General features: G+C 47.8%; 1 protein-coding gene across 1 annotated transcript in view; it reads right to left on the reverse strand.

The window, feature by feature from the left end:
- Positions 1–2,740: 2,740 nt before the first annotated feature.
- Positions 2,741–27,187, reverse strand: part of SNX1 (sorting nexin 1) — a 36,173-nt gene continuing 11,726 nt past the window's right edge. Inside the window, exons 5-15 of the mRNA XM_058156070.1 lie at positions 25,238–25,281; positions 20,652–20,793; positions 19,503–19,581; positions 17,774–17,849; positions 11,951–12,064; positions 11,719–11,812; positions 10,031–10,236; positions 7,599–7,742; positions 7,070–7,150; positions 4,548–4,619; positions 2,741–3,180 (exon numbers count right to left, since the gene is read on the reverse strand). Coding sequence (XP_058012053.1) covers positions 3,130–3,180; positions 4,548–4,619; positions 7,070–7,150; positions 7,599–7,742; positions 10,031–10,236; positions 11,719–11,812; positions 11,951–12,064; positions 17,774–17,849; positions 19,503–19,581; positions 20,652–20,793; positions 25,238–25,281 — 1,103 coding nt within the window. The 3' untranslated portion in view covers positions 2,741–3,129. The remainder of the gene's footprint in view (positions 3,181–4,547; positions 4,620–7,069; positions 7,151–7,598; positions 7,743–10,030; positions 10,237–11,718; positions 11,813–11,950; positions 12,065–17,773; positions 17,850–19,502; positions 19,582–20,651; positions 20,794–25,237; positions 25,282–27,187) is intronic.

Consider the following 27,187-nt stretch of genomic DNA (forward strand, 5'->3'; position numbering starts at 1 on the left):
GCTCCCACAACTTCTGAAGGCAACTTCTGTTCCATGGGTTGATTTCTCTCTCTGTTAGGAATTTTTTCCTTATTTCCAGGTTGAATCTCTCCTTGTTCAGTTTCCATCCGTTATTCCTTGTCTGGCCTTCAGGTGCTTTTAAAAATATCTTGACCCCCTCCTCTCTGTGGCAGCCCCTCAAATATTGGAAGACTGCTATGCTGTCTCCCCTGGTCCTTCTCTTCCCTAGGCTAGCCATGCCCAGTTCCTGCAACCGTTCATGGTATGTTTTAGCCTCCAGGCCTTTGATAATTTTAGATAGATTCAGATTAACAGAGTTGGAAGGAACCTTGTAGGTCATCTAGTCCAACCCCCAGGCCAAGTAGGAGACCGTACACCATTTCTGACAGATGGCAGTCCAGTCTCTTCTTGAAAGCCTCCAGTGATAAAGCTCCCCACAGCTTCCGAAGGCAACTTCTGTTTCATGGATTGATTGTTCTGTCAGAAAAATTCCTCCTTATTTCCTCTCCTTGTTCAGTTTCCATCCATTATTCCTTGTTCAGTTTCCATCCATTATTCCTTGTCTGGCCTTCGGGTGCTTTGGAAAATAGCTTGACCCCCTTCTTCCTCTCTGTGGCAGCCACTCAAGTATTGGATGACTGCTATCTTGTCTCCCCTGGTCCTTCTCTTCACTAGACTAGCCATGGCCAATTCCTGCAACCGTTCATCCTTATGTTTTAGCCTCCAGTCCCTTAATCATCCTGGTTGCTCTTCTCTGCACTCTTTCTAGAGTCTCAACCTCTTTTTTACACTGTGGTGACCAAAACTGGATGCAGTACTTTAGGTGTGGTCTACTAAGGCTTTATAGAGTGGTATTAGTAGAAGTAGCCGCAGGGCATTTCTAGGAAGGGCGCAAGGGAGGAGAAGGCAGCATTTTCCCGGGAGTCCAGGACTTACATCTACAATCGAGCCCAAGCTTTCCCTCGTTAAGTGAGACGTTTGTTTCTTACGAGTGAAATTTTGCCCCATCTGAAACCCCTCACAGCTATTGTAAGTATTTTTTTCTCATCCATCATATATTAGGGGTGTCCATCCTTGATGACTTTTTAAGACCTGTGGACTTCAACTCCCAGAATTCCCCAGCCAGCAAGACAGTTGTTAAGTGAGTTTTGCCCCATTGTATGACCTTCCCAGGGACGCGGTGGCTCAGGGGCTAGGACGTTGAGCTTGTCGATCGAAAGGTCAGCGGTTCAGCGGTTCGAATCCCTAGTGCTGCCGTGTAACGGGGTGAGCTCCCGTGACTTGTCCCAGCTTCTGCCAACCTAGCAGTTTCGAAAGCAGGTAAAAAAATGCAAGTAGAAAAATAGGCACCACCTTTGGTGGGAAGGTCACAGCGTTCCGTGCGCCTTTGGCGTTGAGTCATGCCGGCCACATGACCACGGAGACGTCTTCGGACAGCGCTGGCTCTTCGGCTTTGAAACGGAGATGAGCATCACCCCCTAGAGTCAGGAACGACTAGAACGTATGTGCGAGGGGAACCTTTACCCTTTACCTTATGACCTTCCTTGCCACTGTTAAGTGAATTGCTGCAGTTGTTAACCACACCATTGTTGAATGAATCTGGCTTTCCCCTTGATTTTGCTTGTCAGGTCGCAAAGGGGAATCGCGGAGACACGTCAACCGTCATAAATACCAGCCAGTTGCTAAGCAGAAGAATTTCGATCATGTGACTGTGGGGATGCTGCAAAGGTTGTGTGAAAAAAATGGTCACAAAACACCTTTTTATCAGTGCCGTTGTAACTTTGAAGTCACTAAACCAGGGGTGTGTCAAACTCGTGGCCCGAGGGCTGGATGCAGTGGTGGGATTCAGCCGGTTCGCACCACTTCGGGAGAACCGGTTGTTAACTTTCTGATCAGTTTGGCAAACTGGTTGTTGGAAGAAATCATTAGGGCAGAGAACCGGTTGTTAAATGACTTGAATCCCACCACTGGCTGGATGCGTCGTGTGCTGGCCCCGCCCACTTTAGCAAAGGGGGGGGGGAAAGTCCCGATACGTCACATGAAGCCACCATGACGACGCAAGTTTGACAGCCCTGCACTAAACGAAATGTTGTAAGTCAAGGGCTGCCTGTATTCCCGCGACTTCCTTGCAGAGCAACTCCTTGCACCAGTGGGATTTATGCCTGCTCAGCACTGGGAGCTGCCTCAACAGGGTGCAGAAACACCTAACAGCTATTATAACTTGCAATTCAAGGTTTTTTTCCCCTTCTTGTCGTTTATTATTATTATTATTATTATTGTTATTGTAATTGTGATTAGTCAGGAGTGTCCAACCTTGGGGACTTTTAAGACCTGTGGACTTCAACTCCCAGAATTCCCCAGCCAGCAAGACAGTTGTTCAGTGAGTTTCGTCCCATTTTATGACCTTGCCACCGTTGGTAAGTGAATCACGGCAATGGTTAAGTTAGTCACACCGTTGTTTAGAGAATCCGGCTTCCCCATCGACTTGGCTTGTCAGAAGGTCGCAAAACGGGAATCCATGGCAACCGTCATAAGTATGAGGCAGCTGCCAATCGTCCGAATTTTGACCATTTGAGATTCTGCAACCGTCATAAATGTGATAAAATGGTCGTAAGTCACTTTTTTTCAGTGCTGTTGTAACTTCAGTCACTAAACGAACGTTTGTTAAGTCGAGGATTCTCTGTAGCTCCCACCAAGCTCCCACCACGCACACACGAAGAGACACCCAAAGAGACACACATTAGCCGGCCTTGCCCTGATTTTAAGTTTTATTTCATTTGCTGTCGTTGTACCGCGAAAACGTCCGTGGCTTCAACACCGAAGTCCGAAAACCGTGCGCCCATTCCTGCCTCCGCTCCGCTATTCCTGGCTTGTAAGCAGGAAGCGAGTCTCTTTTTCAATAGGAAAATATATATATATGTGTGTGTGTGTGTGTGTTTGTTTGTGTTTATATATATTTATATATGAATCTAAATGGAAAAAATAATAATCATATACAGTTAGAAGAGTTACTAGCTGGGGAAAACTGCTCCTTGGTCAAAGAGGGATCAGAGCTCTGTAGGATCCAAGGCCAAGAGGTATTAAGTGATCAAGGCAGTCCAGTTCAGAAGGAAGGCTGACCCAGCCTGCTTAAGAGATGACCTTCGCTTCCGGGAGGAAAGCTTCCCAGTATTTCACCAACTGTGGGGGGACACAAAGAAAAAGAGGGAACACGTCAGAGAGCAATTCTCTAGCAGCTCATCAGAAAAGATTCCTGGGATCCCCCTTCCCTCATTGATCACGAGCTAGTTGATTACCAGTGAATCCTAGTCCAACCTCAGGCATGAAAGAGAGCTGGGTGACTTTGGGCCAATCACCAGGAGACTGGAAGTTCTAGTCTTGTCTTAGGTATGAATCCGGCTGGGTGACTTTTGCGTCAGTTACCAGGAGAAAGTGAGTTCTAGTCCCACTTTAGCTATGAAAGCCAGATGGGTGACTTTGGGTTAAACAGTAGGAGACGATGAGTTCTAGTTCCGCCTTAGGCATGAAAGCCGGCTGGGTGACTTTGGGCCAATCACCAGGAGACTAGAAGCTCTAGTCCTGTTTTAGACATGAAAGCCGGCTGGGTGACTTTGGAGTCAGTTACCAGGAGAAAGTGAGTTCTAGTCCCACCTTAGCTATGAAAGCCGGCTGGGTGACCTTGGTCAAATGGCAGGAGACGATGAGTTCCGCCTTAGGCATGAAAGCCGGCTGGGTGACTTTGATCAAATGGCAGGAGACGATGTGTTCTAGTTCCGCCTTAGGCATGAAAGCCGGCTGGGTGACTTTGGTCAAATGGCAGGAGACGATGAGTTCTAGTTCCGCCTTAGGCATGAAAGCCGGCTGGGTGACTTTGGTCAAATGGCAGGAGACGATGAGTTCTAGTTCCGCCTTAGGCATGAAAGCCGGCTGGGTGACTTTTAGGTCAGTCATTCCCACTCAAGCTCAACCTACTTCGCAGGGTGGTGGTTGTGGGGAAGACAGGGAGAGGGAGGGCTATTAGGTCTGTTCACTGTCGAAAGAAATAATAAAGGTGAGATAAAAGCCACGGTGGCACAGTGGTTAGAATGCAGTATTGCAGGCTAACTCTGCCGACTGCCAGCAGTTCGAATCTCACTGGCTCAAGGTTGACTCAGCCTTCCACGCTTCCAAGGTGGGTAAAATGAGGACCCAGATTGTTGAGCAAGAGGCTGACTCTGTAAACCGCTTAGAGAGGGCTGTAAAAGCACTGTGAAGCGGGATATAAGTCTAAGTGCAATTGCTAAGTACTAAAATTAAAATAAAAGCTTACCCATGTGAAAGGAAAAACCCAAACTAGATGAGGCTCATTTGTTAAAATCTCATAGTGCTCCACTCTGTACAAGATGACTTTAGATGCCGGTCTTTCTAATGTCCATCTAAGTGTGTATTATTTGCAGGGGACTGAAGGCATCAACGTAGGAGTTGCCATATTGATTTATAAGCCAAGCGTATAAATAAATTCAGGACGTGACACGTGCTAAGGGGATGCACAGGACAATCTAGCTCACCTGCTGCTGTGAATGGAGCAATGTCTCCAGGTATTTGGTCACATGTGTCCGGAAATCTTTTGTTTTTTCTTTCTGTAAAGAAAGGAGGTGTTTTTTTAAAAAAAAAAACCACAAAAACACAGATGCATGCTATCTTCTGCGGTACAGGATACTGCAAACCAGAGGTGCTATTCAGCAGGTTCTGGAGAACCGGTAGCAGAAATTTTGAGCAGTTCAGAGAACTGGCAAATACCACCTCTGGCTGGCCCCAGAGTAGGGAGGGAATGGGGGTTTTGCAGTATCCTTCCCCTGGAAGGGAATGGAGGTTTTGCAGTATCCTTCCCCTGGAGTGGGGAGGGAATGGGGATTTTGCAGTATTCTCCCTCCAGGAGTGGGGAGGGAATGGGGATTTTGCAGTATCCTTCCCACAGGAGTGGAAAGGAATGGGGATTTTGCAGTATCCTTCCCCCGGGAGTGGGGAGGAATGGGGATTTTGCAGTATCCTTCCCCCGGGAGTGGGGAGGGAATGGGGATTTTGCAGTATCCTTCCCCCTGGAGTGGGGAGGGAATGGGGATTTTGCAGTATCCTTCCCCTGGAGTGGGGAGGGAATGGGGATTTTGCAGTATCCTTCCCCTGCCACGCCCACAGAACAAAAATTGAATTCAACCACCGTTGCAAACCTCCAGAAAGGATCCAAGAACTGGAATTTGGCTTGGCAAATTTTAAGTCAGCAATTCATCCCACGTGTCTCAAGTAAAAAAAAATTAAAGCTCCACAACATGCTGGAAAAGTGCAACTGAAGTTTTAAGTTTCGCGTAGGACATGGTTGGGGGGAGGATATCAAAAGTACAAAACGGAGGCTGTGACCTGCTGACCTGCATCTTTTAAATGTGAAATGAGGAGCCTGGCCCGGGGTTGATAATTATTAGATTATATTTGAAGTCTCCTCCTTGGTTCTCCCTCTTTTTTCCTGGGAGGGAGAAACCTGCTGATGGAAGAGAATCCGAAACTCTTTTAGTCAGGGAAGTGAATCTCCGTGGGAGTGGGAGGCAGACATTTCCCTGCATTAGTTCTGCTTCTTTGGCCCTCGTAAAACTGGGAGGGGCTCTGCTTTGCTAAAAGAGGAATCCTACCAGGGATGAAAGGTTCCCGGTTTGGACCGGATTGCCTGATCCTGTAGCGATGGCGGCGGGTAGTTAGGAGAACCGGTAGCAAAAATCCCTGCCCCCCCCCAATGCCCAGCTGAGCCGCGTGATCATCAGAGGGTTTTTTGTTTTTCTTTCTGTAAAGAAAGAAGGTGTTTTTAAAAAAAACAAAAAAAAAAAACAAAAAAACACAGATGCATGCTATCTTCTGCGGCACAGGATACTGCAAACCAGAGGTGCTATTCAACAGGTTCTGGAGAACCGGTAGCAGAAATTTTGAGCAGTTCAGAGAACTGGCAAATACCACCTCTGGCTGGCCCCAGAGTGGGGAGGGAATGGGGGTTTTGCAGTATCCTTCCCCTGCCACGCCCATAGAACAAAAATTGAATTCAACCACCGTTGCAAACCTCCAGAAAGGATCCAAGAACTGGAATTTGGCTTGACAAATTTTGTTTTGAATCAGCAATTCATCCCACGTGTCTCAAGTAAAAAAAAATTAAAGCTACACAACATGCTGGAAAAGTGCAATTGAAGTTTTAAGTTTCGCGTAGGACATGGTTGGGGGGAGGATATCAAAAGTACAAAACGGAGGCTGTGACCTGCTGACCTGCATCCTTTAAATGTAAAACCAGGAGCCCGGCCCGGGGTTGATAATTATTAGATTATATTTGAAGCCTCCTCCTTGGTTCTCCCTCTTTTTTTCCTGGGAGGGAGAAACCTGCTGATGGAAGAGAATCTGAAACTCTTTTAGTCAGGGAAGTGAATCTCCATGGGAGTGGGAGGCAGACATTTCCCTGCATTAGTTCTGCTTCTTTGGCCCTCGTAAAACTGGGAGGGGCTCTGCTTTGCTAAAAGAGGAATCCTACCAGGGATGAAAGGCTCCCGGTTCGGACTGGATCGCCTGATCCTGTAGCGATGGCGGCGGGTAGTTAGGAGAACCGGTAGCAAAAATCCCTGCCCCCCCCCAATGCCCAGCTGAGCCGCGTGATCATCAGAGGGTTTTTTGTTTTTTTTTACTTTTAAAAGCATTTTTCCTTTGGCCAAAAAAATGCTTTTCAAAGTGAAAAAAAAAAGCCTCTGATGATCGTGCAGCTCAGCTGGGATTGTTAGAGCCTTTTAAAAACATTTTTTCTACAACCTCTTCGGCTGAAGAGATTGTAAAAAATGCTTTTAATAGGTTCTGGCGATCAGGCAACTCAGCTGGGATCGTCAGAAGCCCTTTAAAAGCATTTTTTCTACAACCTCTTCAGTCGAAGAGGTAGAAAAAAATAGTTTTAAAAGTAAAAAAAAAAGTTGGCCACGCCCACCCAGTCACATTACCCCCACCCCCGACCAAGCCCCGCCCACAGAACTGGTAGTAACAAATGTTACATTTCACCCCCCTACATCCTACCTACCTCAAACCGTAAGACTTCTTTCCGGAGGACACCAGAGAGCCGTTCAAACTCCCGTTCGTACTGCGTCACGCGAGATTCCCACTGAAGAAATAGAAAACAAATAGAAACAGTAATTAATAAAAAAAAACCTGTTTAAACAAAACAGCAACGTTTTGCCGTCAGTAGAAGCAAAACTATGTTTAGGAGAGGAGTGCATCTTTTAAAAAGTACATATATATATTTTTTAAAAGTCCGCTTAGTCCAAATTCAAAAGCCCTCTGCAACTTTTCGGAGAGGTAGACCATCTTGTCGGTCCACTAAGAAAGGGGTCCCCGAACTCGGAGCCGAGAGCCGTTTGCAACAACCGGGCTGCGGAAACAGCGGGGAAGCCTGCACGCATGTGCATTTCCACATGCGTGTGCACACGTGTGCTCCATTTGCAGGAGCACCAGGCGCGTGTGCATGCTTGCCTGTGCCAATGGAGCCGCGCTTGGCTCAAATGTTTCAGAAAAACCGCGCTGGGCACGCCGGGTAGAGGCCTCCTCCTCACCTCAGAGATCTCCTCTTTGGCTTGCTGAAGTTTGTCGGGTTTGTTGGCCCACAGAAGCCTGGCCTCAGTTTCCCGTTTCTTCTGCAGCGTGACCTGGGCATCTTGCCAACGCTGCCAAGCCTTCATTCTCTGGTCAAAGGCACCCTGGGGGTGGGGGTGGGGGAGAGAGAGAGAGAGAAATTCATCACTGGAAGCATCAGGTCATCCAGTGAAAAAGTCCAGAGTAAACAGCCATAGCACTTAAGACTTATATACCACTTCACAGGGCTTCACAGCCCCCTCTAAGCGGTTTACATAATCAGCCTCTTGCCCCCAACAATCTAGGTCCTCATTTTACCCACCTCGGAAGGATGGAAGGCTGAGTCAACCTTGAGCCGGTGAGAATCAAACTGCTGGTAGTTGTTACAGTTAGCCTACAATACTGCATTCTAACCACAGCACCATCCTGGTCCTTCCTTCCTACTTAGCAATAGCACCTAGGCTTATATATCGCTCACAGTGCTTTACAGCCCTCTCTAAGCGGTTTACAGAATCAGCCTCTTGCCCCAAAACCTGGCTCCTCATTTTACCCACCTCGGAAGGATGGAAGGCTGAGTCAACTTGAGCCAGTGAGAATCAAACTGCTGGTAGTTGTTACAGTTAGCCTACAATACTGCATTCTAACCACAGCACCATCCTGGCCTCCTCCTCACCTCAGAGATCTCCTCTTTGGCTGAAGAGATTGTAAAAAATGCTTTTAATAGGTTCTGGTGATCAGGCAACTCAGCTGGGATCGTCAGAAGCCCTTTAAAAGCATTTTTTCTACAACCTCTTTGGCTTGCTGAAGTTTGTCGGGTTTGTTGGCCCACAGAAGCCTGGCCTCAGTTTCCCGTTTCTTCTGCAGCGTGACCTGGGCATCTTGCCAACGCTGCCAAGCCTTCATTCTCTGGTCAAAGGCACCCTGGGGGTGGGGGTGGGGGAGAGAGAGAGAGAGAAATTCATCACTGGAAGCATCAGGTCATCCAGTGAAAAAGTCCAGAGTAAACAGCCATAGCACTTAAGACTTATATACCACTTCACAGGGCTTCACAGCCCCCTCTAAGCGGTTTACAGAATCAGCCTCTTGCCCCCAACAATCTAGGTCCTCATTTGACCCACCTCGGAAGGATGGAAGGCTGAGTCGAACTTGAGCCAGTGAGAATCAAACTGCTGGTAGTTGTTACAGTTAGCCTACAATACTGCATTCTAACCACAGCACCATCCTGGCCCTCCCTCCCTCCCTCCCTCCCTTCCTTCCTTCCTTCCTTCCTTTCCTTCCTTCCTTCCTTCCTTCCTTCCTTCCTTCCTTCCTTCCTTCCTTCCTTCCTTCCTTGTATCTTTCCATCTTCCTTCCTTCCTTCCTTCCTTCCTTCCTTCCTTCCTTCCTTCCTTCCTTCCTTCCTTCCTTCCTTCCTTCCTTCCTTCCTTCCTACTTAGCAATAGCACCTAGGCTTATATATCGCTTCACAGTGCTTTACAGCCCTCTCTAAGCGGTTTACAGAGTCAGCCTCTTGCCCCCCAAAAACCTGGCTCCTCATTTTACCCACCTCGGAAGGATGGAAGATTGAGTTAATCTTGGGCCTTGGGAGATTCGAACTGCCAAACTGCAGGCAGCCGGCAGTCAGCAGAAGTAGCCTGTAGTACTGTATTCTAACCACTGTGCCACCTCGGCTCTTAAATGGTGTTATCTCCTACCAGCGGTCCCTGGTGGTCTCTGAGCTTGGTGGTTTTCTTACAGACGTCTCATGACCCAACTAGGTAACATCATCAGTGCTGACAGGGAGTGAGGTTTGCTCTCTGTGCGACACGAAGATACGTCCTTTTGCCACCGATGATGTCACTTAGTTAATGAAACGCCTGCAAGAAAACCACCAAGCTCAGAGAGCAACAAGGACCCCTCCTTTCAATCCCCGAGCTACAAATATTCTCCTTTATTGTCTCCTACCAGCCTAAGGGACCACCGGTGTAGCCAGTGGTGGGATTCAAATAATTTAACAACCGGTTCTCTGCCATAATGACCGGCTGGGTGGGCGTGGCCAGGGGTGTGACCTCCTGCACCCCCTGGGAGCAAAAACAGCCTGTAGGGTGGGACTCAACGCCCCCTCCCCCTGCACCTGTTTGGGGCCTAGTAGGCCTCCCTGCAGCCTCCTGGGAACGAAAATGGGCCACCGGGGAGGAGGAGGGAGGGGGGGTGCACTCCTGCCCAGTTTTGGGCCTAGGAGGCCTCCCTGCACTTACCTGGGAGGCAAAATCAGACACACGAGGACTCCTGGAAGGGGCAGGGAGGGGAGGGGCCGGCCAGCAATTTAACTACCGGTTCTCCCAAATCGGCTGAATCATGACACCACAATGGCCGAGGTAGCTGCCCGAGCACCCTCCATCCCTGCCTTGGGCGAGACACCAGCGGCCCTTACCCTCACGGCGGCCAGGAGACGGATGTAGTCGCTCAGGAGTTCCGCCAGGAGAAAGAAGTCACTGTTCGCCTGTTCCTGGTGCAGCTGCTCAATCTTCTCTTCCACCTCGGCCAGCTGGGAAAGTGCCCGAGACAAGGCCGTGTTGTCCTCCGAGCTGCCCAGCATGGCCAGGCTCTTGGCAAACTGAGAGGTATTCAGCGACAGCTCTGGAGGGCGGAAGGAGGGGTGGGGTGGGGAGCGTGGGAAGATTATACGCTTCCTTGCTAGCGACAGGGAAACCCAGCAGGAAAAAGGAACCTCAAAGGACACAACATGCCAAATGGGTGGGTGGGTGGGGAATGCCGCCAAATATGAACCCCTGAAACCCCCTCCCCCCAAAATCTGTCGCTTTTGATCCTCCAATTAAGGTTGCTGGGAAATAGAGCACAGTACCCTGCCCTCCCTGTCTTTATAATGTAAACCCAGGGGTTTTATTTATCTATTAATCAAATTTATATAGCCACCCAACTCACATACACCATAGATCAGGGGTCTCCAACCTTGGTAACTTTAGGACTTGTGGACTTCAACTCCCAGAATTCTTAAAGTTGCCAAGGTTGGAGACCCCTGCCGTAGATGACGCCAGTGGCTTACGGTTTTTGTTTTTTTTTAAAGTCACCTTATAATAAAAAGCATTAAGTGTCAGGAAATTGTTATTTGCCTAACTAGTTGGCCAGGCAATATATAAACTAACTATATGTTTGTAGAAAGGCATGATATTGCTTTAAGGCTGTGCTGCATCATGCAAGCATCCTGATTGGTTGAGCTCTGTAGCCAATGTATAAAAGGACTACTAAATTATGGCTTGTGGGGAATCTACGGGAATCTACAGGAACGCTACAGCATTGTAACCTGAAGACATGCCGCAACTGTATATTTGAGCTTTATGATTGTTGCTTGATCATGGCTAGTTACTGATTCCTCAAGATACTGACTGTTGTGAATTGAACTGTGTTTTGCCGAACTGAAAGAAGACCTTGTTTGTTGTGCAAGTTTACGTTGATAGGAAGACTTGATATTAAAACGATATCCCACTCTTTATGGCAGGCACAATAAAATTCTTTGATAGGCTTTGTTCCATTGGGGGTTCCCAAGCGCGCTGACAAAACCGTATCTTTAGGGCCTTTCGGAAAAGTAATGGGGAGGTGAGAGGGGGAGAAACCATATCCTAGAGGGGAATGATGGTTTAATAATAACGATAGATTTATATACCGCTTCACAGGGCTTTTACAATCCTCTCTAAGTGGTTTTACAGAGTCAGCCTCTTGCCCCCAACAATCTGGGTCCTCATTTCTCTGACCTTGAAAGGATGGAAGGCTGAGTCAAACTTGAGCCGGTCAGGATCGAACTGCTAGCAGTGGGCAGTTAGCCTGCAATACCACATTCTGACCACTTAGCCACCATGGCGCCAAAGAGACCACCACCAAGAAGGCCCTTTATTCATGGTCACACCAGATAGGACTCATGACATGCCCTGCATTCTAGAGGTTGTCTTTAAGTTGGACGTTCTTAACCTGAGAAGGACTGCCTGTACTCAACTCAAGGTCCCAGATGCAAATCTTGAGTTTTCGTAAAGCCGAAAGGTGACCCCCCACCACACCACTTACAATTGTACAACTGCCCACAGCTACTTCATCAAGGGAAGTTACCTTTTCTGTGACTGACGAGCATTTCTACAACTGCGTGCAGCTTCCGCAGACGTTGTTCCTCACATTCCACCTCCTGGAGTTTCTCTTCAAACCACTAGAAAGGAGAGACGGGGCAAGAAAACCAACCCCGAACACGTCATTTGTAGGAAGCGAATGCGAATTCAGCAACCCAGTCAGGGAACAAGGCACAAGAGCGGTTTCGTGCGTTATCAAGCAACGCTCGGCGGCTTACAATGTCCGACTCGTTCATCTTGATGGTCATTTTGCTGACGGCGTCGGTGGCTCTGTTGAACATCTTCAGGAGGCCGGCTCCGCTCAAGGTTTGGGTGCCAACAGCACGTGGTAGCTGGAAAGAAGATGGGAAGAAAAAAAACAACAACCACGGTGTTGTGTCTTGTCCGCTCTCACCGCAGCCGGGGTCTGCTTATCTGCTCCCGAACACGGAGGAATGTATGCCTCCCGGCCCCAGTCCTGGCTCCATGCCCAGACAAGCTGCAGAGGAGGGAGCACCCCCCGGCCCCAGCCCTGGCTCCATGCCCAAGCAGGCTGCAGAGGAGGGAGCATCCCCCGGCCCCAGTCCTGGCTCCATGCCCAGACAAGCTGCAGAGGAGGGGGCACCTCCCGGCCCCAGCCCTGGCTCCATGCCCAAGCAGGCTGCAGAGGAGGGAGCATCCCCCGGCCCCAGTCCTGGCTCCATGCCCAGACAAGCTGCAGAGGAGGGGGCACCTCCCAGCCCCAGCCCTGGCTCCATGCCCAAGCAGGCTGCAGAGGAGGGAGCATCCCCCGGCCCCAGTCCTGGCTCCATGCCCAGACAAGCTGCAGAGGAGGGGGCACCTCCCGGCCCCAGCCCTGGCTCCATGCCCAAGCAGGCTGCAGAGGAGGGGGCACCTCCCGGTCCCAGCCCTGGCTCCATGCCCAGACAAGCTGCAGAGGAGGGGGCACCTCCCGGCCCCAGCCCTGGCTCCATGCCCAAGCAGGCTGCAGAGGAGGGAGCATCCCCCGGCCCCAGTCCTGGCTCCATGCCCAGACAAGCTGCAGAGGAGGGGGCACCTCCCGGCCCCAGCCCTGGCTCCATGCCCAAGCAGGCTGCAGAGGAGGGGGCATCCCCCGGCCCCAGCCCTGGCTCCATGCCCAGACAAGCTGAAGAGGAGGGGGCACCTCCCGGTCCCAGCCCTGGCTCCATGCCCAAGCAGGCTGCAGAGGAGGGAGCATCCCCCGGCCCTAGCCCTGGCTCCATGCCCAGACAAGCTGCAGAGGAGGGGGCACCTCCCGGCCCCAGCCCTGGCTCCATGCCCAAGCAGGCTGCAGAGGAGGGAGCACCCCCCGGCCCCAGCCCTGGCTCCATGCCCAGGCAAACGGAGCAGCTAGACCCCTCCCCCTCCTCCACAGCATGTGAGCCTGAGGAAAGTTTACTTCCAACAACAGCTGATTGGAGTGACCCTCGCATCAGAAGACTGGATAGGCGGAGGCAACAGAAGGAAGGGAGGGGCAGGCCTTAATGAGTGCTGAGTCATGGAGCCACACCCCATGGCCTATATAAAGGATCTGCTTTCTGGCAGTCTCTGAGTCAGGCAAAAGTCGAACTTATCTTGCTGAAGTCACTTACTGGTCTCCTGCCTGCTCTGAGGACTTTGCTAGGACTTTGGGCAGAGCTGCAGAGGCAAGCCTGATTCGGATTTCCCTGACCCGGCCGTCAGCGGAGGAGTGGGACACGACAGACGGTGCACATTTGGTAAATCACTGCTTCTCAATCTTGACCCCTTTAAGATGCATGGACTTCAACTCCCAGAATTGAAGCTGGCTGGGGAATTCTGGGAGTTGAAGTCCATATATATCTTAAAGTGGCCGAGGTTGAGAAGTACCGAGATATATATATATATATATATATATATATATATATATATATATATATATATATACATACTGCCTACATCATCTTGATCTCTTGAACCAAAAAAAAAAAGGGATGTAAATTAGGAGAACCGAGGTGAGAAGATTGTGATTCAAGTCTCCAGCATAGAAGTCTGTAGAGATTCTCAGTCATCCATGGTTGTCCCAAAAGTGCTTTTTCAGGAGGCAGCTGGACTTTCTAGGGTTTTTCTTTTGAAGATGTTTCGCTTCTCGTCAAGAAACTTCTTCAAAAGAAAAAAACAAGGAGTCTAGCTGCCTCCTGAAAAAGCACATTTGGGTCTCCAGCAAAGAGATCACGAGAAGATTCTTGGTGTGTTACAGTACTTTCTTGGGTTAGAAACAAAAACTTGGCCAAATTAGGACACAGAAGGAGACTGCCAAGATAAACCAGGATAAACCAGGATAGACTGGGTAAATCTAAAATCGTATTTGGAAAAGGAAATGGCAAACCCTTTGCAGCTGCGGACAACAACAAAGACCTATATACAAACACCCGTGAAAACCTCAGAAAACAAATATATATATATATATATATATACATACTGCCTACATCATCTTGATCTCTTGAACCAAAAAAAAAAAAAAGGGGATGTAAATTAGGAGAACCGAGGTGAGAAGATTGTGATTCAAGTCTCCAGCATAGAAGTCTGTAGAGATTCTCAGTCATCCATGGTTGTCCCAAAGGTGCTTTTTTCAGGAGGCAGCTGGACTTTCTGGTTTTTTTTCTTTTGAAGATGTTTCGCTTCTCGTCCAAGAAACTTCTTCAGCTCTGACAGGATGGTGGGGAATGGAAGGATTTATATTCCTTGCAAACAGCTGGTCATTTGCATCCTTTTAGAGAGTCGTTGAGGCCACTTGGAGGTTTGTCTGTGTCTTCAGGGTCACCTGAGTGGTGCTCCTAGTACCTGTAGTCTGCAATTTCCACCCCCCTCTGGAAATCCATTCCCACTCCCACACCATTCAACGGGTGTTCGTCCCAAATTGTATAGCTAAAACTCTGTAGAGAGTCTCAATCATCCACGTCATTTCCAGAGGAAAAATTGCTGACTACAGGAACCATTAGCACTACTCAGGTGACCCCGGGGATACAGATGAACTTCCAAGTGCTTTAACGACCCTCTAAAGGTAAAGGTTCCTCTCACACATATGTGCTAGTCCTTCCCGACTCTAGGTTCATCTCTGTTTCAAAGCTGAAGAGCCAGTGCTGTCCGAAGACGTCTCCATGGTCATCTGGCCAGCATGACTCAATGCCAAAGGTGCATGGAATGCTGTTACCTTCCCACCAAAGGTGGTCCCTATTTTTCTACTTGCGTTTTTTACCTGCTTTCAAACTGCTAGGTTGGCAGAAGCTGGGACAAGTCACGGGAGCTCATCCCGTTACGCAGCACTAGGGATTCGAACCACTGAACTGCCGACCTTTCGATCGACAAGCTCAGTGTCTTAGCCACCTTCCTCTAAAAGGATGCAAAGGACCAGCTGTCTGCAAGGAATATAAATCCTTCCATTCCCCACCATCCTGTCAGAGCTGAAGAAGCTTCTGGGATGGGAAGTGAAACTTCTTCAAAAGAAAAAAAACAAGGGAGTCTAGCTGCCTCCTGAAAAAGCACATTTGGGTCTCCAGCAAAGAGATCACGAGAAGATTCTTGGTGTGTTACAGTACTTTCTTGGGTTAGAAACAAAAACTTGGCCAAATTAGGACACAGAAGGGAGACTGCCAAGATAAACCAGGATAAACCAGGATAAACCAGGATAGACTGGGTAAATCTAAAATCGTATTTGGAAAAGGAAATGGCAAACCCTTTGCAGCTGCCGGACAACAACAAAAGGACTAAAGCAGGGGTGTCCAAACTTGGTCCCTTTAAGACTTGTGGACTTCAACTCCCAGAGTTCCTCAGCCAGCTTTGCTGGCTGAGGGACTCTGGGAGTTGAAGTCCACAAGTCTTAAAGGGACCAAGTTTGGACACCCCTGGACTAAAGGAACTGAGCCGAGCTCACCTCAGAAATGTTGTGCATTTTTTGGCTGAGACGGCAAAAAATCTCAGCCTTTTTGAAAGACAAATACGCAAGAAAGATATTTAAGTGAATGGAAAAAATGGACTGACTATATTCAAAAGAGATATCAGACTAAGAGTTATCAGACTGCCTTTGAATGATTTAGGATGTATTATTTTTGATTGTTTTGGGGGAAGTTAGGAATTGATGAGAATTGTAGGATTATAATTTAGTTAGGAAGGAAAAACTTTTAGTATATGTTTGCTTTATTTTTTACTATACCTTGTGTTTGTTCCGGGAAGTCGGGGGGGGGGAGGGGGGTTTGTGGATGGAGGGGTAAGGGGAGTAAGGGGGGGAGATGGGAAAGGAGGAGGGAAATTTTGTAAAACTTTCTCAATTAAAAAAAAAAAAAGAAATGTGCATTTAACTGAAATTGGAAACATGAAAAAAACCTGGGCGGTGAAAAGGCCGCACAGCTTAAAAGTTGCTCAGGCTGAGAAACACGGTGTTAACTCATAAGCCACACACACACATACGAATCTTGTAGCCAAAGCCACACACAACGGTGGCTTCCTCTTCAACCAGCCATCGGAGAGCAAAGACATACAGAAACTTCCGATTCTACAGATTTAAAAACGAAAAGGAACAACTCTGTGGCTGCAAGAAAAATAAAATATCAGGGCTCAACTGCAAGGCTTGCTTTCTTCAGAGCAGGCACTGATTATTAACCACACCCCTGTATACTCTGTCTAAAATGTGTTTTAATCTGCTTTTTTTCCCCCCTGGCCGCAACCTATACTTTTGCGTTGTCCGCAGGTGCAAGACCAGGGGGTGGTGAGTTCTAGTCCTGCTTTAGGCATGAAAGCTGGCTGAGGGACTTTGGGCCAATCACCGGGAGACGGGGCGTTCTAATCCCGCCTTAAGCCGTCAAAGCAGTTGGTTGACTTTGGGCCAATCACCGGGAGATGGCGAGTTCTAGTCCCGCCTTAAGCATGAAAGCAGTTGGGTTGACTTTGGCCAATCCCAGGGAGACGGTGAGTCACAAATGCCGGCTGGGTGACTGACCAGTTCCTCTCTCTCATCCCAACGCACCTCACAGGGTTGTGGTTGTTGTGGGGGAAAAGAGGAGGAGGAGGAGGAAGGAGTGTAGCAGTTATAGGTGGGAGGGAGAAAAAGCCAAGGTTTTCTCATGCCAGCTCTTCTCAAGCAACCTCTCTGTAAAGCGGAGAATTTGGTGTGGCCAGAGCCAGGAGTTCTATCAGTGTGTCGCAATTCCCCTCACCCAGAGCCTAATTTGAACGCGGTTCAGCAGAAAAGAACAAAGGGGAAACCGGCTGAATCAGCAGAGACCTTCCAGCCCCTTTCCATCCAGCCCATCTGCGTCACTCTTTTCCCATGCTTGGCTTGTCCTGAAAGAAGCTGACACGGGCTTTCAACTTCAGCCCTGCTCGCCTTTCGCAAAAGCCGTTTGTTCCTGAAAACAGGGCTATTGAGCTCAAGCACAGCGAAAACCACCACTGCGGGTCAATTTCTCCAATGTTATTTATTTTATTTTATTTATTTATTAATTTAATTTATATACCGCCCTTCTCCCGAAGGACTCAGGGTGGTTTGCAGCCAAGTAAAAGACAGATTTCACAAAAGTTTAAAAACATTTTAAAAAGCTAATTCAATTAGGCCGAAACAGACTAAAACTATAATAAAACCCACATTAAACTACATTAAGCCAGCCCCGCGCGATGAAACAAAAAGGTCTTTAGCTCGCGTCGAAAAGTCCGGAGGTCAGGGAGTTGACGTATCCCTGGAGGCAGCTCGTTCCAGAGGGCAGGAGCCCCCACAGAGAAGACCCTCCCCCTGGGGGGTCGCCAGTCGACATTGTTTGACATTGTTTTTAACCTCATGCCATGGTTGCTTAGACCACAGGTGCCCAACCCTGGTCCGTGAACTGGCACCGGGCCGCGGCATGCCAGAAACCGGACTGCACAAACAAGCCAAGCCCCATCCGTGAGATGCAGGTAACACGCCAAGCCACATCCCCTCCGGTCCTTGGAAAAACCTCTCCCCGTGGAACCGGTCCCTGGTGCCCCAAAATATTGGGGACCACTGGGTAAGGCCATAAAAGCACAGAGCCCGGTTACGGCCGCAAACCCACCTCGTCTTTTTCCAAGAATTCCCGGACATCTGGGTCCTGCAGGATGGTGGGGTGGCTTACGGTTCTTTGAATATATCTGTGGAATTGGAATACAGAAGCTTCCGTTGACGTCTGTGAAGAATCCCGCATTTTAAAAGAGAATTTTGCAAGGCAGGCTTGTACTCCGACACCATCCATGGATGAGAGCAGGGGGGCTCCAACCTTGGCAACTTGAAGACTTGTGGACTTCAACTCCCAGAATTCCACAGCCAGCAAAGCTCCGCATTGGCAACAGGAAGGGCATCCGGCCAGCTCTGCTGGCTGTGGAATTCTGGGAGTCGAAGTCCGCAAGTCTTAAAGTTGCCAAGGTTGGAGACCCCTGAATTAGAGGAGACATGATCACAGAACCAACCACCAACTAGGAGTATACGGCAGAGGTCTCCAACCTTGGCAATTAAATTGGACTTGGAATGGGCGACCACCAAGGGATGCCAGAATAGACTGGGAAGTCCACAGACATTTTGGGTAAAAAAAAATGGTGAAACCCATTTGTTGTGGCTGCATCCAGCGGGTTAACTGAGCTATCTTTAAGAGAGGTATTACGTGTCCATTGAAACTGGAATTATGAAAAAAAAAACAGAAGAAAAACTGGGGTTGTCCTAGAGCCTTCCCCTTCTCACTTCCGTATTCGGGGAAAAGATTAGAAGCCATTTCCATCTGGGTGAATTTCCTCAGACGTACAGTGGTGGTCAACATTGTGGAAACCTTTTGGGAAAAGTGTATTTTCTAAAACTAGCTAATAACACCACTTTTTTTGGGAGCAGTACCATAAAATTATATATCAGTGGAAAGATAATGTAACCAAGGATGTAATTCCATAACTTTTACGAAGGATTTGCTATTAGAATAGCAGTTACAGTATAAAGAAGAAAAGTGAAACACGTAGAAAAAACAAGATATATAAAAATGATCACCATAGAAAAAACAAGCTATACAAAAATTATCACCGTATCAGTTAATCCTTAGTTGGGTAACCTTTAGCACGAATGACGTCCTTACAACGTCTTGCCATGGAGTGAACCAAGTTTTTGAGTTCTGCAGCTGTTATAATGTGAAACCAAGATTGAATGATGGCTTCTATTAACTGGGTTTTATTGCTGGGTCGCTTCTGACTAATCAGTTTCTTTAGTCGGCTCCATAGATTTTCAACTGGGTGAAGGTCTGGGCTATTCCCAGGCCATTCCAGCAGTGGAACAGGATTATCTTGAAACTTTCCCCCCAAAAGTGGTGTTATTAGTCATCAAACCTCAAAAATACACTTTTTCCAAAAGGTTTCCACAATTTTGCTCACTATTGTACTTTCTCCTGGAATCCCTTCTAGACAAGAGGATCAAATTTCAGCAGCCCATAGGCCAAGTTCCAGAGAATAACTTCCATGACGGCTCACAGGAACAGCCCTAACTGAACAAATCTCTGAAGAATTTTGGAAGGACACATTTCTCCTGCGATTCATTCCCGACGGGTTGAAACGGGAATGAGACCCTTCACAGGTGACGTATCTGAGGACCCACAACAGTAAATACCTGGGGACGTTTGAGATGCATTGGACTTTCGTTCCTCTCGATCACAAGCTGGGTGGGCCCAGAAGCTTCTCCCGAATAAGGCAAATTTCCCTACCCAGAGTAACAAAACCAACTGCACCACCTTGTGGTTGCAACACCCCGCCAACCAGGAACGCAAAACCCCAAACCTTTCTAAGGCAGCTCTTCGTTTCTCTAGGAATTCTGTGGAGGAAGAATCTTCTTTTCCAACTTTGACTTTGGTCATTCCTGGGACAAGAGAAAAAAAAACAAAAACAAGAACTGAAGTTACCTGCACAAGGTAAAGGTTCCCCTCGCACGTATGTGCTAGTCGTTCCTGACTCTAGGGGGTGGTGCTCATCTCCGTTTCAAAGCTGAAGAGCCAGCTCTGTCCGAAGATGTCTCCGTGGTTATGTGGCTGGCATGACTCAACGCCAAATGGCACACGGAACACTGTTCCCTTCCCACCAAAGATGGTCCCTATTTTTCTAATTGCATTTTTTACCTGCTTTCGAACTGCTAGGTTGGCAGAAGCTGGGAAAAGTAACAGGAGCTCACCCCATTACGCGGCACTAAGGATTTGAACCGTTGAACTGCCGACCATTCGATTGACAAGCTCAGCTTCTCAGCCACTGAGCCACCGTGTCTCTTGCATGGAATATACAAGGGGTTCAATTTGGATCAGGGGGTCTCCAACTTTGGCAACTTTCAGACTTGTGGACTTCAACTTCCAGCTTCGCTGGCTGAGGAACTCTGGGAGTTGAAGTCCACAAGTCTGAAAGTTGCCAAGGTTGGAGACCACCTGATTTCGATATCGCCTTCCAGAGTTTCCCTCCAGAGGTCTCATCTAGAGACTAATAAATCCCCAAGTTACCCTGGTATGCGGTAATGTGTGAAGCTAGGCCAGTACAGGTGGGTCCTTGACCTACGACCCTAACTGAGCCCACATTTCCATTGCTAAACAAAAGACAGTTAGGTTTTCCCCGCTTTATGACCGTTGTTAAGTGAACCCCTGCCGTTGTTAAAAGTTAGTAACATGGTGGTTCAACGTGGTTTCTCCCACGTTGACTTTGCTTGTCAAAAGGTCGCAAAAGGGGATCGCTGGGACACTGCAACCGTCATAAATGTGAGTCAGTTGCCAAGCCTCTGAATTTTGACCCTGTGACCCTGTGAAAATTGTGTGGAAAAACAGTCCAAAGTCACTTTTTTCAGTGTCTTTGTAACTTTGCACGGTCACTAAAGAAACGGTCGTAAGTCGAGATCGACCCGTTATTATCTGAACTCGGGAGAAGCAATAAAACCTCTGCTGGCCTTCTCACCTATTAAACTCTTCTCAGGAGGAGGAGGGACAATGATCCCATGCTGGGCGTGTTTCTCCAGAAGCTTCTCGTATAAGCCCAGAAAGTCACTGAATCGTCTCTTCACGGAGAACTGCTGGTTCCTGAACATAGGCAGAGTGGTCTGAGGGACAGGGAAGAATCTGGTTAGCAAAACAGGAGTCTTGATAGCAATAGCCCTGCTTTTAAAGCCCTCCCTAAGTGGTTTACAATATCATCCTCTTGCCCCCAACAATCTGGGTCCTTATTTTACCCACCTCAGAAGGATGGAAGGCTGAGCCAACCTTGAGCTGATTAGGATCAAACTCCTGACAGTGAGCAGAGTTAGCCTGCAATACTGCATTCTAACCACTGGGAGGGAGGGAGGGAGGGAGGGAAGATAGCAATAGCCCTTAAGACTTATATACCGCTTCACAGTGCTTTACAGCCCTCTCTAAGTGGTTCACAGAGTATCAGCATATTGCCCCAAACAATTTGAGTCCTCATTTGACCGACCTCGGAAGGCTGGAAGGCTGAGTCAACCTTGAGCCGGTCAGGATCGAACTCCTGACAGTAAGCAGAGTTAACCTGCAATACTGCCAGGAATAGAAATCCTTCCGTTCCCCACTATCCTGTCAGAGCTTGGATGGGAAGCGAAACGGCTTCAAAAGAAAAACCAGAAAGTCCAGTTGCCTCCTGACAAAAAAGCACCTTTGGGACAACCATGACCTGGATCAGGGGTCTCCAATTTTAATAACTTTAACGTTTGTGGACTTCTGGGAGTTGAAGTCCGCAAGCCTTAAAATGACTAAGGTTGGAGACCCCTGACCTGGATGAATGAGAATCTGCATAGACATCTTTGTTGCTGGCAATCTTTTTGATTTATATTGATATACTGACCATCAATTGTGTTGTAAATGTTGTACCTTGATGAACATATCTTTTCTTTTATGTACACTGAGAGCCTATGCACCAAGACAAATCCCTTGTGTGTCCAATCACACTTGGCCAATAAAAAAAAATTTATATTCTCGTGATGACAAGCACCTGCCTCTTTTTCCCCTACTCCCACACCCCTGTGGAGTGGACTCGGTGGAGAGAAGAGGACTGCCTTGAAGTACAACTCAGTGCATTTAATTTTTTTTTTTTTTTAAAAAAGGACAGGGGAAAAAACAAACAATGCTACAGGTCAAGTTGCTTACACTCCTGAAGAGACCGAACGCAACCGGGATAAAAGAGGCTTTTGTGTAGCCAAGGCCCCATGTCGCTTCCCTTTCCAATTCATATTTGTAAGGGGGGGGGTTCTGGAGGGGAGGGAGGTCTCCTCTTCGTTTCAAAAGTAGCCGGCCGTGAAGCTTGGAAAAGGATGTTGACGCGCAACTCTAGCTGAGAGGACAGGATGACCCAGTTGTGCGGATATTTGGAAGGTGCACACGCGGTATTTTTTTGCCAGCTGGCAAAAGGCAACAAATCGGAAACCGAAGCGCTGCAAAGACACAGCGCATCAATGAAAGGAGGGCGTAACTGAGGGACACCTGCTTTTTATGGGGATCAGTCTGGAAGGACTGAAATCAAATACACCTGGGGAGCTTTCGAAATATGGATGCGAGAGGCTTGGTCCCTCCCAGACCTGAGCCAGCGTAAGGTGAGGGACTGATTCCTGTTAAACTCACCCCACCTGCCTATCTCTCTCTCTCCCCACCACCCATCTCTGCATTTTGGCATCAAAATAGGTAGGCTTCATGCACTTGTTATACAGGGAAATGTTTTGATTTCCCAAGAGCTGCAAACTCTCCTCGTCTGGCATTTAGGAGTTGGGGGAAAATAAAATTAAACAAAGCCTCCCAGCCTTAACACGGGAGTTGCTGGCCCTCTGTCTACATCCCCTCGAAATAATGTATTCTTCATCTCAGAGGCTTTCCAAAGTCACCATTCAAATGTACAGAGGAGGAGGAAGAAGGGAGGAGAAGAGAGGAGGAGGAGGAGGAGGAAGGAGAGAGGAGAAGGGAGAGAGGAGGGAGAAAGAGGAGGAGGAAGGAGAAGGACGGAGGAGGAAGAGGAGGGAGGGAGGGAGGAGAGAGGAGGAGAAGAAAGAGAAGAGGAGGAAGGGAGGGAGGAGAGAGGAGAAGGGAGGAGAAGAGGAGGAAGGGAGAGAAGAGGGAGAAGGAGAGAGGAAGAAGGGAGGGAAGAGAGAAGAGGGAGGAGATGGAAGGAGGAGGAGGAAATGAAGAGATGAGGTTGTTGTTCCAACTGTTGTTGGAGATCATCCATGGGGTGACTTTGCTAAGAGATCACCAGACACAACCGGTGTGTTTGGAGAACATGCTGGGCCCCCTTTCAAAAGGGGGGGAAAAAAAGACGAGAGTTCCTCTTCTGAAGACAAAGCCTCCACACATAGAACCGCCCACGCAGACAGACCGGAAAGCTGAACCCCGTGGAGTTTTTGGGACAGGTGGCTGCATAAAGTTCGTTGAGAAAACAAAAGTTGCCTAGCAAAGTTTAAACAGCCATCCTGAGGCCATCAGAGTTGTTGTTTGAGAGAGATACGGGCGGTTCAGATGGAGATTTAACTTGCAAGGACTGGAATTAAAAGCGTGAGAGACACTCTGGGTTTTCCCACCAAGATCTCTACTTACATTCACCTTCTCCAACCTTGGAGAAGATTTCAACTTCCACGGTTCCTCAGATCGTTCGAGGCAGGGGTGGGCTTCAAAGATTTTAGTAAGGGGTTTTCTGCCGGGTTGCTGGCTGGGCGTGGCTATGGTCTAGTCGGCCTCCTGCACCACAGGGAGGGGGGGCTTTTTGCCCTCCCGGGGCTCTGGAGGCTTTTCTCGAGCCTCCGGGAGGGTGAAAACAGCCTCCCCAGGCTCTGGAGGCCCTCTGGCAGCCAGTAGGCCTGTTTTTCGCCCTCTGCGCGCACCCTGCACTTACCTGCATCCAAAATGGGCCACGTGGGGACTCCTGGGAGGGGAGATGTGGGGCGGGGTGGACGGGGCCAGCAAGGAGTGGGGTTTGGAGGTTCTCCAAACGGCACAGAATCTTAGCTAGAGGTTCTCCTGAACCTGTGAGCCCCCAGCAGCCCCACCCCTGATTAGCGGTCTCGGAAGTTCACACGTATCCATCAGACTATTTCCTGCATTTTCTCCACCTCGTGCAATTCTAAAGTAGTCGCTGCCTAGCCTAAAATATTTTAGAAGGCCACCCACCTGTGGGGATATTTGCATTTTGGGTTGTGTTAATTGCATAAAATGACCGGATGTTTTTTTAACCGTCACTGTCACGCTACACCATCATCATCTTCGAAACTTTCCAAATTCATCCTTACACAACGGTAACACAACTTTTAAGAATCGGTGCCCAGATCTGCATCCCTCCCCCCCCCCTCTCTCCAATTTTGTTGCTTTTAGATTACAAAACTGGGTGCCAGAACATCCCTGGTTTGGGAAAGAACCACACAGAAGCTGAATAACCATCAGGTTCTCTGCTATAAATCAAGCTTTCCATTGTAGTCTGAATGAATTTGGGATGGTTGGGGGGGGGGAGGCAGAGGCAGAGTATAATTAGAATAGTGAAAAACCACTTCATATCTCTACCTTGCAAATTGCAAGGTTAATATGAGCCGCAGTGGTTAGAATGCAGTACTGCAGGCTACTTCTGCTGACTGCTGGCTGCCTGCAATTTGGCAGTTGGAATCTCAGCAGGCTCAAGGTTGACTCAGCCTTCCATCCTTCCGAGATCGATAAAATGAAGACCCAGATTGTTGGGGGCGATAAGCTGACTATGTAAACTGATTAGACAGGGCTGTAAAAGCACTGTGAAGCATTATATAAGTCTAAATGCTATTGCTATCTTCCTTCCTCCCTCCTCCCTCCCTGTGGTTAGAATGCAGTATTACAGGCTAACTCTGCCCACTGCCATAAGTTCGATCATCACAGGCTCAAAGTTGACTCAGCCTTCTATCCTTCCGAGGTGGGTCAAATGAGGACCCAGATTGTTGGGGGCGATAAGCTGACTATGTAAACTGATTAGACAGGGCTGTAAAAGCACTGTGAAGCATTATATAAGTCTAAATGCTATTGCTATCTTCCTTCCTCCCTCCTCCCTCCCTGTGGTTAGAATGCAGTATTACAGGCTAACTCTGCCCACTGCCATAAGTTCGATCATCACAGGCTCAAAGTTGACTCAGCCTTCTATCCTTCCGAGGTGGGTCAAATGAGGACCCAGATTGTTGGGGGCAAGAGGCTGACTCTGTAAACGCTTAGAGAGGGCTATAAGGCACCGTAAAGCGGTATATAAGTCTAAGTGCTATTGCTAAGTGCTAAGAACAAAAAAAAATAAAATATCTAAATTCAAATGGGAAAACGGACATAAAAGAATCACTCATCCTTCAATCAGTGTTTCCCAATGGTGGTAATTTCCAGGAGTGCGGCCTTCGATTCCCAGCATTCTCATCGATGGTGATGCTGGCGGTGGCATTCTGGGAGTTGAAGGCCGCACTCCTGGAAATCCCCGAGATTAGAAAACTCTTGACTGAAGCGGACCTGATGCCTTGGCAGCAACGGGGAAAGAAGAAATCGGAGCTGGCGTACCTGTGTAGACACTTTGTAAGCAACGTAGGCGTTCATTCCATCTCCTGCAGGAACAAAAGAAGAAAATTGAGACTTTTGCAGCTTCAGCAGAGTTGTAATAACCGGGACGCTTAGTAATTTGGGGTTAATGTGCTTTCTTTGTGGGCGTCTGTCAGCACAGAGGAATCCATGCCCAGCCCAGCCCAGCCCAGCCCAGCCGCTGTGGCCTAGAGGTGGAGCTCTTGCCTCACAATCAGGAGGTTGTGAGTTTGATCCTAGGTAGAGGCAGATGTAGGGCCTCCTGCGTGGGCAGGGGGTTGGACTAGATGACCTGCAAGGTCCCTTCCAACTCTGTAATATCTGTAATACGAGTTTCCATTGTCAAGGTCAGTCCTTGGATGTTTTCTGCTAACAAATGATTCATAGGCTTCATCAACATCCAGAATGTTTTTAACCAGGATTTTATTCAAACAATTACAGGTGTTTTACTTCCTTAATCCTCACCAACTCCACACAAAATATGTGTGGTTTTTGAGCCCGGTCTTTCATCACTACACCAAACTGGGTTTTTTTTTTTAATCTCTAGGCAGTTTACATACATTAAAAATCACACTAAATTGTGATAAGGAATTATATCAAAGGGATGAATATGGAGAAAGCGCGTGACCCAGCTAACAAGTTGTTTATAAGATGTACAGGAAGGATACAACAGATGCAATTATTCAATAAAAAAGAATTTGAAATGAAGATGTATGTAAATAAAGAATTGGGGCTGCTCGAATACCATTCTAGATTGAACTGAAAATGGAAACAACAAGAGAATGGGAAAGGAGAGAGGAGGAGAGAGAGAGGAGGAGGAGAGAAGAAGAGGTATGGAGAGGGAGGGATAGAAGAGAGGGAAAAGGAGAGGAAGAAAAGGGAAGGGAAAAAGAGAGGGTTAGAAAGGGAGGGAAAAGAGAGGAGTGGGGGAAGGGGAAGTAGAAAAGGGAAGGAGAGGAGGAATGAAGAAAGTAGAAAGACAGAAGAAGGAAGAGAAGGGTAAAAGAAGGGGAAAGGTTGTGGTAAAATAAAGGAGAGGAAATGGTAAAAGAGCAGCCGTGAACAATGGAAAATGAAAGTTAAAGGATAAGATGAATAATTAATGACGCATAAGAGACTGTACACTTAAATAGGTTTAGGAGATCTAAGTATTTCAGGGGGGGGAAAAAAAGAATAAAAGAGAGAGAGGAAGAGACGGTGAAAAATAATGTATTTATGATTAAGAATTTTACAAAAGGGAAGAATATGGAAAAAGTGATATGTGACCCGGTCAACATTCCGTTCATAAAATATGTACAATGAAAGAAATGTTTTAATAAAACTTGTTGAAAAAAAAATATATCACACAAATTAAAAATATGCTTGAAAACCTCAATACACATACCTTTATGTATATACACACACACTCTACACAAATGGTTACTATGGGTTGTCCTCAACTTACAACAGTTTGTTTAATGACTGTTTGAAGTTACAACAGCACTGCAAAAGGTGACTATAATGACCATTTTTCACACTCATGACCGTTGCAGCACCCCTGTTGGTCGCGTGATCGAAATTCGGCTGCATGACAACTGGTTCGCATTTATGACGGTCACGTGACACTCCCACTTTTGCGACCTTCTGACAAGCAAAGTCAACGGGGACATCAGGTTCACTTAACAACGCTTAAGAACTGCCGTGATTCACTTTACAAACGGGGGGCCAGGAAAGCCGTAAAATGGGACAAAACCCACTGAACAAATTTCTCACTGAGCGACGTCAATTTTGGGGGCACAATTGCGGTCGTTAAGTTGACGACTAACTCTAAAGGACAACAAAGACTGTTGTTTCTGCGCCAACTCAGGAAGCTCAAACTGCCCAAGGAGCTGCTGATCCAGTTCTACAGAGGAATTATTGAGTCTGTCATTTGCACCTCTATAACTGTCTGGT

The sequence above is a fragment of the Ahaetulla prasina genome, chromosome 13, assembly GCF_028640845.1.
Source record: "Ahaetulla prasina isolate Xishuangbanna chromosome 13, ASM2864084v1, whole genome shotgun sequence".
NCBI classification, from domain to species: Eukaryota; Metazoa; Chordata; class Lepidosauria; order Squamata; family Colubridae; genus Ahaetulla; species Ahaetulla prasina.